This window comes from Manis javanica, chromosome 8 (genome assembly GCF_040802235.1).
Source record: "Manis javanica isolate MJ-LG chromosome 8, MJ_LKY, whole genome shotgun sequence".
Taxonomy (NCBI): Eukaryota; Metazoa; Chordata; class Mammalia; order Pholidota; family Manidae; genus Manis; species Manis javanica.
This window is the reverse complement of record NC_133163.1, coordinates 39,626,396-39,638,795: the sequence shown is the minus strand read 5'-3', so window position 1 is coordinate 39,638,795 and position 12,400 is coordinate 39,626,396. Positions and strand designations below refer to the sequence as shown.

The window sequence follows — 12,400 nt, the reverse complement described above, 5'->3', positions numbered from 1 at the left end:
TTCATTATTGATAATAAAGTGTTTATAAGTGACACACTGGCTTTATTTTTAATAATTAATCCTTCACACAAGAGCCCATTGATACATAGCTCTAGGCAAGCTATGTTGTGGTGTAGTTAGCCCTGTCCAGACTTATGCTTACCCCACAGAAGCAGAAAAAAAGAGAGAAACGTGAATTTAAGATCATAATTTAAATGAGTAAAACATGTAATATACTCTGGCTTAAATACAAATTCTCTTCTAAATGCCTAAGAGCAACAGCAAACTAGAAGTCAAAACAGAGTTGCATAGTCAGCCTAACATTTAAAAAAACATTACTGCTAATTAATCATTACTTTCAAATGGTACATTTTCCCATGTTTAAGCTAATAAAAATTTCCTCCACTTAATAACATAAGCAATTTTGCATCATTTAAAAAATATCTAGTGAATAATTTTGCAAATAACAAAAAATTGCTAATCTCTTAAAATTAGATGAATACTTTAATTGTAACACTTTTTTGTCAGTTCATTTTACAGTGCCAGAAAATCTACAAAACATTTCTCAAATTATCTTTGTTCTAAGAAACACACAATAAAGAGGCATCTCTGTTCTTTGTTATGGTGCATCCTATCAGGGGAGGAATGCATGAAATAGAGCAATCTACCTTGGGAGCTTATTGAGATAGTTAATACTTTAAAACTAGTATACTGAATTGATTCCATAATTGAAGATTTGGACCACCAATAGAAACAAATATATCTATGTGTATATGGTATCATCTGAAAACCAGAATACTAAATTCATGAAAAAAAATTGGGTGTAAAAATTTTTACTGTAATTTCAAAGACTGTAAAATGCCTTTTAAATTTTTCCAATTTTTTTTTTAACATTTTTCTCACCTACTGGTAACACACAGCTTTGAGGCCCAGGAAAGGGAAACCAAGATCTTTCCTCTCAAAGTCAAAATGGTCATACACAAAAGGCTGGGAGCTTATTGTGTTGCAGTCCGTGACTATCAAATACAGTACAAATGTCTTTATCAACGAATTCAGATGTATTCAATTACTACATTCTTAAAAGCTCTGATTTTGTGAAATTGTGTAGGAAAAAAAACAGACATATCACTTATTTTACAGGCATTTACTTAGGAAAAGTGAAAGACAAGACAAAACAAGAGACTGGAACCTAGAGGTAAGGATGTATTGTCTTCTAACTTGTTCAGCAGGGTGTACTCAAGGCTCCACATGTCCCTCTAGAAAGGAAAATCAAAAGGGTCAAAAGGAGGGTTGAAACCCATATGTGCAAGAAGTCCCAGACTGAACTCTGATTTCTGGTATGAACCTCACAGCTCACTTTGCCCAGCTGCTGCCTCACTGAACAGTTAACACAGAATCTGCCCAGGGACATTGTCTTCTCCGTGTTTTCCTTCATATTTTTCCCCATAAAGTAAAACTCTGATTCTGCAGAAAGCAAAATAGAAGTCTATGAATTCCCAGCTAGAACTGAGTATTTGCGCAAGGCCTCCCAAATCTACTACTAGCTGCAAACCAGGAACAAAAAATTGCAAACAAAGTTGCAAAGTTGCCCAAATAGGCCTGAGGCCAAGGGCTGACGCTGCGCTTTCTGGGTTTCCTGGTCAAGCGCAAAAGAAAAATGAAGTCAGGGGTGGCACGTAGGGGTTGCCTGGAGGATTGGCGCAGTCTCAAAACTGGAAAAAATGTAACCTTCTGTAAAATCAAGGTAAGCCAACCCGGAGGTCTAGCTTTCATCTAGCAAACGCGGGAGAACTACGCTTTAAGAGTGGGGTGGGGGTGAGGTCACACCTTCTCCACAGTGGCGTTATTTCTAAGGAACCCGGCAGAGCTTCTCTCATTTCCAGGGATTGGGGGGATCACACATGTCTTCCTTTTGTCCCTTCCTCAAGTAAAGCTGATGAACGAATAGTGATCTCAAGGTGCCCCGGGGCAGTTTACATCCTTTAAGTTAATAAAGTTAAACCAAGTTCCCTGCAATGGCGAAGATAGGATCTCCTAACTGAAGACCCCGTCCGCCTGGCGCCCACACACCGCATGCTGCGGAGCTGACAGCTGCCTGCAGTCAGCACCTTTTTCCCGCGGCTGCACCGCGGCCAACCTAGGCTTTCGGTCCCAGTCTCCAAGAGCTCCAAACACGCAAAAGCCTCAATTCCCTCTCTAATATTTGCAGAACTATTGTCCAAGAAATGGGATAAATATTCCCTTTTCCTGGTACCTAGATAAGACATCTAGATTCGGAAAATTAACACAGTTTGCTCTCAAAGACTAAGGAGCAAGAAGCCAATTTCCCCCAAATCCGCAGCTTTCAAACTGTTAAGCAAAGGGTGTGGGGAGGTGCGGTCCCTGGGGCACCCACAACTTCCCCATCACCCCTAGCGGCTTGGGGCCTCTCTGGGCTCGTGGGCTGAAAGGTCTCGCAGACCTGAAGCTTCTACTGTGAGCGAGCGTGACGCGATTATGCTCAGGAGAGACATCCTGACAGGAATATGAAGAGACCTCTGCAGGCTGGAGCAAGGAATGGTTTCTTTCCCCTGCCAGAGGTGCCAGGATTGAGGTCCTGTTTCACCCCTGCCCAGCCTCCACCACTGGCCAGGTTTTCCACACAGCATGTTTTGGGCCCTTGTGTGGGACGTTTCTCAGTAAAAGTTGTCTTTCCGGAGGATTTGGAAGATGCTCCAAGCTTGTGCTTTGATTATCCTTATCACCCTCTCTATGTTGCCCCTGCCCTGTCGCATTTCAAGAAAATTAGCTCTTAAAAAAGAAGGCCTCTTTGTTGAGGCGGCTGGCTATCTCACAGAAATGATGTAAATGGTTACAGGGCTTTTTTCTTCCCCTCTGCTATTTTTTCGAGTGAACTGTGAAGATCTGTGAAAATAATATCAGGGTTTTCCGTCAGAACAAGCTTTGCTCTGCACTCAGGCATAGCATGATCTGACCTGACACCTCCAACCATCTGTGCTATCTATCTGTCTTCTGATTTACCAGAGCTGTACAAGCCACATACAAATTGTACTTGATACTGAAGAAAAGACGGCCTGGCCCAGTTCAGTTCCACAGTGAATATTAGTATCTAATTTCTTTCTGGTGATGGACCTCCAAAGATGATTCACCAGACATTTGTGCTGAACTCCTCTCCCAATTATTTTCTTCTAACTAAACAATCCCCTATCAAGGCCCAGGTGAGATCCTGGTTTCTTTGACCAGAGGCCTCAGAAAACAGTTTGATGTGGAAGTCAATTGGGAATCAATAAAAGTTGCTAATTCAATCTGCAGGCCCCAAAGCCGATCTGCTAAGAAGGCCCTTCCTCTCTGCAGGAGGGGTCAGTGCTCAGCCACCAGGCAGCCTTTTCTGTGCCTCTGCCCCCATTGCTCTGATACCTCCCCTTCTCTTTTTTACTTGGGCTAAAAGGCCAAGGTTAGAGTTTCTATCCCCAGCTCGAGTTAAATGTTCTACCACAGGGTAGGACAGAATTAGCCTGCAAGAAAAACAAATCGATAATTTTAAAAAGATCTTTGAAATAAGCTTTTAAGTTTCTGTCCTTACCTACCAATGACTTCTCATTTTAGATGTGGTTATGCTTTGCATTTGTTCAAGCCCATTAAACTGGGGTGGGGGGGCTGCTGCAAAGTCTAAACTTTCTTGGGCTGCTAGGCCCCTTTTCTTGTGAATGTTTGACTTTGTGGTCAGCACCTGTGTTATCAGTTGTGCGTGTTCTAGCTCATAATTAAAATAATTTCAGGAGGCTTTTGAAGGTGGTGGGGATAGAGTCCAAACTGACCTCTTTACAGATCACCGGTCCCATTCCTTCTGCTTCAGATTCGCTTCCCGTTTGGCTGTTTTGGCAGCTGGTAATGGGGAAACGCAGGCAGGGATGGGTGCTGGGAAGAAATGAGGTGATCCACTTCCACTCCCTTCCCATTCGTGCACTCCCCACATGGTTTTGTTTCGTTACAATTAAACCTGGCGAATTCGAAGAGAATTTCTATTTGGTCCAGTCCTCATTGTCCTCTGGAGCTTTCTTGACCCAGACAGTGCATTGCTCCTAAGTGGGATTCCTGTAGCATTACTGCCTCTTTTGGGGAGTGGGAGGCGGTAGCAACATGGCTGAAGTGGAAGGTGGGGATGTTGAAACACTGCCATTCTCGCCTTTTTCTCCCAGCCACTTGCACGTCGTTTCCTTCTCCTCATAGTTCTGCAAAACACCGAGGAGAAGTCCACGGGTGAACGCCCGGCGCTGTCGAGAGCGGGGAGGTGCTGAAATGGCCAGGGCACGCTGGTCGCAGTCTTGATTGGCAGAGCCGACCAGTGACTGACAGGGGGTCTCCATGGCGCCCGCACTGCCAATCCGCCCACCCCAGTAGCGGCGCCCTCTTGCCGGCCTACCTGCCCTAACCCAGCGGAGCCCAGCCGAGCCGAGCCGAGCCGAACCGAGCGGCGGAGCCGGCACCTCCTCCAATCTTTCCGCTCGCTCTCTCTCAGCAGTAGCGCCGCCGCTGCAGCCTGGCTGTGAGTCCCGGCTGCCCCGTGCCGTCTCACTAAAGAGCCTGGCGCACCCGGCCGACCCGCGGGCATCTGCTGCACATTCCGCCGTGGCTCAGCGCCCCCGCTACCGCCCGTCCTGCCTCGATGTTCCAGCTGCCCATCTTGAATTTCAGTGCCCAGCAAGTGGCCGGAGTATGCGAGACTCTGGAGGAAAGCGGCGACGTGGAGCGCTTGGGTCGCTTCCTCTGGTCGCTGCCCGTGGCCCCTGCGGCCTGCGAGGCCCTTAATAAGAATGAATCGGTGCTGCGTGCGAGAGCCATCGTGGCCTTTCACGGTGGCAACTACCGCGAGCTCTACCATATCCTGGAAAACCACAAATTTACCAAGGAGTCGCACGCCAAGCTGCAGGCGCTGTGGCTCGAGGCGCATTATCAGGAAGCTGAGAAGCTACGTGGACGGCCCCTGGGGCCCGTGGACAAGTACCGCGTAAGGAAGAAGTTCCCGCTGCCGCGCACCATTTGGGACGGCGAACAGAAGACACACTGCTTTAAGGAGCGCACGCGGCACCTGCTACGAGAATGGTACCTGCAGGACCCATACCCCAACCCCAGCAAAAAGCGTGAGCTCGCCCAGGCAACCGGACTGACCCCTACGCAGGTGGGCAACTGGTTCAAAAACCGCCGACAAAGGGACCGAGCGGCTGCAGCCAAGAACAGGTGGGTACCTAGAGGCCTCTGCGCCTTGCACTCACCGGGAGGAGGTGGGCGGCAGCACCCCGGGCACCCTTACCCAAGGGCCTGGCGACTTGGATTCCGCAGGAGTTGGGAGAGCACTCTGTCTTCGGTTATCAGCCCGCCGAGTTCTGGTATCCTGGGCGGATGGGTGGGAGTTCCTTCCGGAGTCTTGGTTCCCCACTTTCTCCCGGTTCTGGATGCCTGGGTTGCTCCAGCACCTAGTTCCAATCACCAAACCAAGGCTGCATTGGGGTGGGAGGGTGCAGGGGGTAAGAAATAAAAATTTAAATCCCAGAAACAATCAAGGACCCTAAGGCTCAAAGTTAATTCTTGTCAGCCTGGGCCCAGATTCCTGTTGGTAAGTGAAACCTGGCAATGTGGTATTAGCAATGTGGTAGTTTAGTGTTGTTATTTTAAGGCATAGATGAATCCTCTACTGCCTTGAAAAGTTTTCTAAGAACTGGGAAGTAGAGTTTTCTTCCCAGCATGGGCAGCCGTCTCAAAACAGCAAACTGATCTCGGCTTAGGGATTTCATCCCGATTGTGTGGATCTCAATTAGCCAAACATTTTAACCAAGAACCCAAACTCTTCCCCCAGGTCCAAATGCTCCGTGCAACTCTCAGGCAGCCCTTTCTGCCTTTAGCTTTGGGCAGACCCAGCCTCTGGGGCACCGACCCAGGCGTGCACCCCAGGAAGGGAGTCCCCATTCCCGGGGCCTGATCTGTCCTCATTTATCCTGACACTTCGTTGATCCTGACAATGTTGTAAATCTCCCAAAGGTGGCCAAACTGGCCAAACTGGGAATGACCCTGAGAGCTAGCATCCTCTCTCAGACTGGGAAGATGGGGAGCCAAGGACTCGGAAGGATGGGGCAACTGCAGGGCGCTGCGGCAAAGAGGCCGCGTACTCCGCCCAGCCTGTAGCCTCATCTTACCCACTTTAACTGCCCGGGTGTGAGGGAGAACGGGCTGACCGCTGAGTTAAAGGGGTGAGGGGCGACGGGAGGCTATGTTACTCGCTGTGACTTGTGCCTCATTCTTTCCCATAGACTCCAGCAGCAGGTCCTGTCACAAGGCTCCGGGCAGGCGCTAAGGGCCGAGGAAGAGGGCACGCCTGAGATGCTGGGTGCAGCCGCTAGCCCAGCCGCCAGCTTATCCAGCAAGGCAGCCACTTCGGCCATTTCCATCACGTCCAGCGACAGCGAGTGCGACATCTGAGCTGCCCATCCAGCACGCTCAGAAACAGAATCCGGTGTTAAAAAAAAAAAAAAACGAAAAAAATGAAAGAAGGTGAGAGAATGAGAGACCAAGCAAACCCAAAGCTTGCGAAGCGTGGTGGCCAGGGACCTGGGGCCAGTGAACCTCGGGCTGCTGTGCACGCCCCGCAGCTGGCCCGCTCCACTGGCGCCCTCCGACCGCTACCCTAGAAGCCTGCGGTGAGGACCAATCCAGAGGCACATTCTCGCTTTGCTTTTTCCCAAGGATTTTGCTGCAAAGATGCCTCCGGAACCTGAACTGTACGCTGAGCGCCTGCCCTGAATGTCCCGTGGGTATTTCAAGTCAAAAGGACAATGTTATATATGCATAACTTTTACTTTAAAGTTTTTTAAAAAACAAAACATATATATATGCTGTTTATTTACTTATTTAAGTGACTGCTGTGATGGGTTTCTCTGTATCTTGGGAACTTGCTGTTTCTAAAGGCACAAGGTAGGGCCAGTGGGTTCTATGTGAAGAGGCCAAACAATAAAATCCTGATGAGCAACCTTTCTTAATTAAGGAAGTTGCTCTATGACTACTAAAAATAAGTATTCTCTTCACCAGACAGGAAAGGGCTTTTGTGCAAAGGATCTCAGGAGAGTCTTCTCGACATCTAAGAGCCTTCTCTTATGTCTCCTGGTGTATTTTTTAAATAGTTCACGGTGGGTACATAACCACCATCTCCTCAAATTGTATGTGTGTGTATGCATGTATGTACATACATGTGTGTATGATATATTTAAACCTAGAAATAGGCAACATGAGCATCCCTTTAAGGCAACTCCCCAATCCCCAAAACAGGTAACTATGAGTTGTCTGACACTCGTATGAAAAATTAATGACTTTTAGAAACAATTTTGGGAAGCCAACTCTGGACTCAATTGTGAGTCCTATTCCATAAAAATGCAGGACTATTCTGACCCAGGCTCTGAAGTTAGAAAGGCTTTCTACCTCCTTCTAGGCCTCCTCCCATACAAAAGCAGTGGGCACCCATGATCATGTTAGAGTGAATATATAATGCATTTAGGATTGAACTCATATTAAAATAAGACAAAAGAAGATAGGAGAGGTTGTTAATAACTAGACTAGTATCTTCTTGCTGCAGACATGGGTTTTAATCAAATAGATTACTTTTCTGCAAAAGGCATGCTGAGATTGGGGGACAGGATAAAATTATGTCATATATTGGGATGAAGTAGAAGGCTGCAGAGAAATAACTGGCATTTTAAAGATCTGATTTCTATTAAACATAAAACAAGCTTTCCAAAGCCTCATTGTCGTGTAATGGCTTCAATTTAAAATATCAAATATTCCTAGGATTTAACTGCCTCCCAAAGTGTCCTCCTACACACACACACACACACACACACACACACACACACACACACACACAAAATAAACAAAAACACTTACTGTCCTTGCACTAAAAAAAAACTAAATGCTACCCAGAGTGTCTCTGAGCTTTTTTCCGAGTGAAATGAATTGCATATTATAAAATTTGACATTGATTTTTAAATCATTGGAGCTGAAATTCCACCCCCCACCCCCCTCCCACCCCCTGAGCTCCCACAGCACACTGGACTGACTCCTTTCAGATTGCCTTTCTGTCCTTAGGAAATACTCTTTGGTTCCGAAGCCTGCTAACTTATTTGGGCAGAAGTGCTAATGTACAAACCAAACAAAAATAAGTCATGGAAGACAAAGATCAGTCAAATGGCAAGATCTATGGGGAAAGCCCTGGAGATGAATTAAGTTGATTTTTATTTCCAAATCCCTTAAACGGATTTGGTCTTATTTGGGCTTTATAAATGGTTGTCATTGTGTACAGCAGCCCTTATCCAGAGAACTGTTGACAATCAAAAAACTCTCTTGCAAAAGACCTCTAGATGGAAGGAGTGGGGGCTTGATTTGTAATCAAGCTGTTCTTCTGGAAAGCAAGCAAATGCCCTTCTGTGGGTCCTGAAACACTAGGATGGTAGAGTTCCCTCAGGGCTATTTTCTTTCTCAGAGGCCCTGGTGGGTGGTTCCTAGAATAGCAAGAAGTAGGGTCAGAATTCTGATGAAGTAAGGAAGGCACTTATTTAAGAGTCCAAAATTTAAGGAGCTGTTCACCCTTAAAATCAAGCAAGTGTAGCGAGTGCAAGGCTCGGAGAGTGGAGAGTGAGGACTTCCAAGAATTTTGCACTCTAGGTGCCTCCCTTGACTGGCTTTAGTCCTGTATGTGCCAAGGAGCTCTGTACTTCAATGAAAAATCAACAGATTTCCTGTCTTGTTCCCAGCTCTACATCCTAACTCGAAGCTGTCCAGAACCAGCATTTGGTGAGGACAGTTGGCAAATTTATCTTAAGCTGATGCTTCCAAATCAAAGAGGGAAGATTAAGGACTAATTTGTGGGATAATGTAAAGGAATTTGAGATTCTAAAAATCCCACTCCCACATCAGTTCAAATGATGCCTAAAAGCAGAAGGAAATGTCCATTCAGCATTCTCAAGAAAAAAAGGTTAACACTGCTAAAACCTAACTTTCTCTTTAGGAATAATGTTTAAATAATTGTCAATTGCTTAGCAAGAAAAAAAGAAAGAAAGAAAACCCATCGCTTATGGAAGATTTTTCTTCCTATTTTGGTGAAAGCCTTGAGCATACACTTTCCTTTAAAGTACATCTAATTTGCTTAAAGTAACTTGTTGCCTAAGGATTACATTAACAAAACAGAATCTTGAGGGATGAGATTATTTAAAAGATTTTTTACAATTTTTATCTGAAACCTGGTGGCACCTGCTTTTGTGAATAATCAATTGTTTGAAGATCACGTGTTGGAAATTGGTCCAAACCGTCACGCTGAGATTTATTTTAATTGGTCCAAATATACTCAGAAACAGATATTGTAAACGTTTTCGTTTTCTTTTTAATATATTTTTCCGTATCATTTTTATCCCGGTCCAGAGTTTTTAAAAAAAAAATTCCAGGTAGCAGCAATGTTGACGGTTTCTGAATTTTAAGGTATCTCCATACGATGGGTTTCCTTTCTTTTCTGTAATTTTTTTCCCTGTAACAATGTCCCACAAAGTAGTTACCCCAGTTGAGTGGAAAGGGGCTGCGTTTTTAAATTTCAATGGACCTGACCAAGGTGAGGATTAAACCCCAGCCCTAGCTCAGACTACTTTCCAGGTTATAAATATTTCAACCACCCGCTAGTTCCAGCAAAAGTGCGATGGCTGCTCCTACGTCCCAAATGCTTAAGTTCCTCTCCTCTCTACTTTAATGATCCACTCTGCTTCCACCCGCCGCGCTCGCGCCCCCAGCCCGCCCCCGCTTCTTCCACCTCCCTGCAGCCGCCGCCGCTTTTCCCATCCCTAGTTTGTTTATGAAAATCTGGGAGGGAGGGGAGGAGAGGCTCCGGGTGGGGGAGGACTTGCTCTTTGTTTACATTAAACAAATATTTGACAGGCAAGGAGCTCAAGCAAAATCTTCCTTGACCTCGTTCTTTCTCCCTAATTTTAACAAAAAGGAAAAAAATACTGTATCCAAAAGAGAACGTGAATGGGGCGGGAGGAGAGGAGAAGCAGCTTTTCGCTCTATTCATCCTGGACGCGGCAGCGCGGACGATTTCCGCTCCTTTTGTGAGGCGGGGCCGGGGGGTGGCGGTGAATGGGGGGTCTGCCGAGCGGCCCGCAGGGCTGTCAGGCGGCTCAGCGTAATCAGGGCTAATGACGGTGGCCGAGCGCTCGGCGGGACAATGCGCGGGGCCGCGGGGTTTTGTCGGCCTGAATGGCTAATAGGTTTGCCTGGGGGCTGCAAGGGGGCCGGTGTCGGGGAGGCGGCGGCGGCAAGGGGAGAAGGGGTCATTGTCCGCTCACTGGCCCGGGCCCCGAGGCGCGTCCCTCCACCGTGCGGTCGCCCCCACCTCCCGGGCCCGGAGCGACCGACACGAAGGCCAAGGCGGGGAGGCCCCCTGGAGGCCTGCCGGGAGATGGCGGTAGGAGGCAGGCGCGTGGGTCCCCTAGGGCAGGCGGCCTTGAGCCAGGAGGTCGGGCGAACTGTGTTCCCCAAGAGAAGCCCATAGTGGGCCCACAGCCCCCGGGAAGTAGTTCCTGCCACCAGAGTCTGGATCGCGACTCTGAAGGGACAACCCCACACACCCACCTTTTCCGTCCAGCGCCCTGGGACCTCTCAGACGCGTAGACCTCGAGCCAGTCCTATTGTTAGACTGTTTGACTCAAATAGCTCAAGAAGAGATACCTTGCAAAACCAGGGGGATAAATTAAATTTTTAAAAAAACAAGGTGAGGGGATAAACACACATGCGCGCTCTGGCAGCAAGTGAGGCGCTCGCTCACCCTCGAGCTTCTGGCGGCGCGGCGGCGGCTGGTGAGCCTCGAGCGAGAGGAGCGGCGGGCCGGGTCTGGGCCTGCGCGAGGAGCTGCCGCGCGCGCCGGGCCTCCGCGTGAGGAGGCTGCGCCCGGCGGGCCGCGCGAGTCCGGCTTGGGCCAGAGGGTCGCGGAAGCAGCCGGGGGGGGGGGGGGGTCGGGCGGGAGAACGCAGTTGTCCCCACAAGCTCAGCGGGGCCGCGCGAGTTATGCGAGCTTGGACCCCAGAGCAAGGAGGCTCCAGACTCAGGGAACGGGATTTGCAGGCCCTGAAGCCTCCAGAGGATTTTGCGTGCCTGGAAGATCGGAGGGATCAGCCGTACGGACGGGGACCGGGAGCAGGGTGCCCTGAGGACCAGATGTCTGTGACCACATAGTAAACTGGCAGAACTCCGCCGACACTGGAGCCGCCTTCTTTCGGAACCTTGGCGGCTCCGGCCTCAGCTATTACAAATATCCTCGGGCTAGATCCTTTCGTACAGTTCTATTTGCTAAGATTTATATTCCCGAACTCCTTTAGAAGAACTGGCTTTCTTCCCCTTTGAGCCTCCTCGTCTGGAGACCAAGGGGTGTGAGGGCGATCCCGGAGCAGTTTCGCGCCTCTGTGCGTCTGTCCTCGCAGTCCGCCTGCGCTGTCGCTTCCTCTGCCCAGAGCGCCGCCCCCTACCTCAACTGCTGACCTGTCCATCCATCAAGGCTACCCTAGCTCGAAAGTCTATCTTGATGTAGTGGGTTCCCCACAGAGACATTTCCACTTTCTTTCTAATGCTCCACAGTACTTTATCTAAACGTGGGCTTTAAAGTTTGTATACATCTGTGCATTTATTTGTTCTTTCAAGTTTGTATACATTTGTGCATTTATTTGTTCTTAACATTCGAGGCATAGACAAGCTGGAGTGTAAGCTCCTTAAGGGCAGGGAATCTTACCTATATCCCCAGCGCCTAGCCTAAATAGTAGGTTCTCAATGTTTTAAAATTGAATGAATTAACATGTCTGTTTCGAATTTGTTGAAGAGCACTGCCAGCTCTGAGCTCATTTGAGCAGCAAAGATGACTAAGAAAAGCTGAACCCAAAGTTCACTGAAATCCTCCTAGCTTAGTTTAGGAGCTTACCAATTTTTCAGTTTCTCTGGGATGATTTTCCCTCTAGGCATATTGTTTTTCAGAATCCAGTGGCTTTGGGTTTATGAAGTGAAAATCATCTTCTCACACAAACATTTTCCCAAACAGGAAGGTAAGAGTCATCATCTTAATTTTGAAAATTTTAGCTATTATACTCTCTGAACTGTATAAAATATAATTCCTAACTTATTGTCTGTTATAGAATGATGGCGGTTTCCCCTTACAAGGTAACCCTTTCCCTTCTCTCTCTCTTCCTCCCTCCCCACTTTATTTTTTACCTAAAAATTTAAAAATAAACACAAAAAAAACACAAATTCAGATAAAGTGTCCAATTTTAAAACAGTGGATTGGCATCTCACCCCATGCTTAAGCTAACCCAGGGGGATAAAAAGAGTTTCATTAAAATCTTAAATCAGA

At 47.6% G+C, this 12,400-nt stretch overlaps 1 protein-coding gene and 1 long non-coding RNA gene across 2 annotated transcripts; one reads left to right on the top strand and one right to left on the bottom strand.

The window, feature by feature from the left end:
- Positions 1 to 291: 291 nt before the first annotated feature.
- LOC118972260 (uncharacterized) lies at positions 292 to 6,322 on the bottom strand. The gene is made up of 3 exons (XR_005061115.2): positions 6,252 to 6,322; positions 5,253 to 5,477; positions 292 to 1,235 (listed from the first exon to the last, which is right to left on the bottom strand). It is a non-coding gene; the product is annotated as an uncharacterized lncRNA (long non-coding RNA).
- SIX6 (SIX homeobox 6) lies at positions 4,646 to 7,867 on the top strand. Its single transcript, XM_017671061.3, has 2 exons — positions 4,646 to 5,217; positions 6,285 to 7,867. The coding sequence occupies exons 1-2, from the start codon at positions 4,646 to 4,648 to the stop codon at positions 6,451 to 6,453; spliced, it is 741 nt and encodes a 246-aa protein (XP_017526550.2). The 3' UTR covers positions 6,454 to 7,867.
- Positions 7,868 to 12,400: the final 4,533 nt, after the last annotated feature.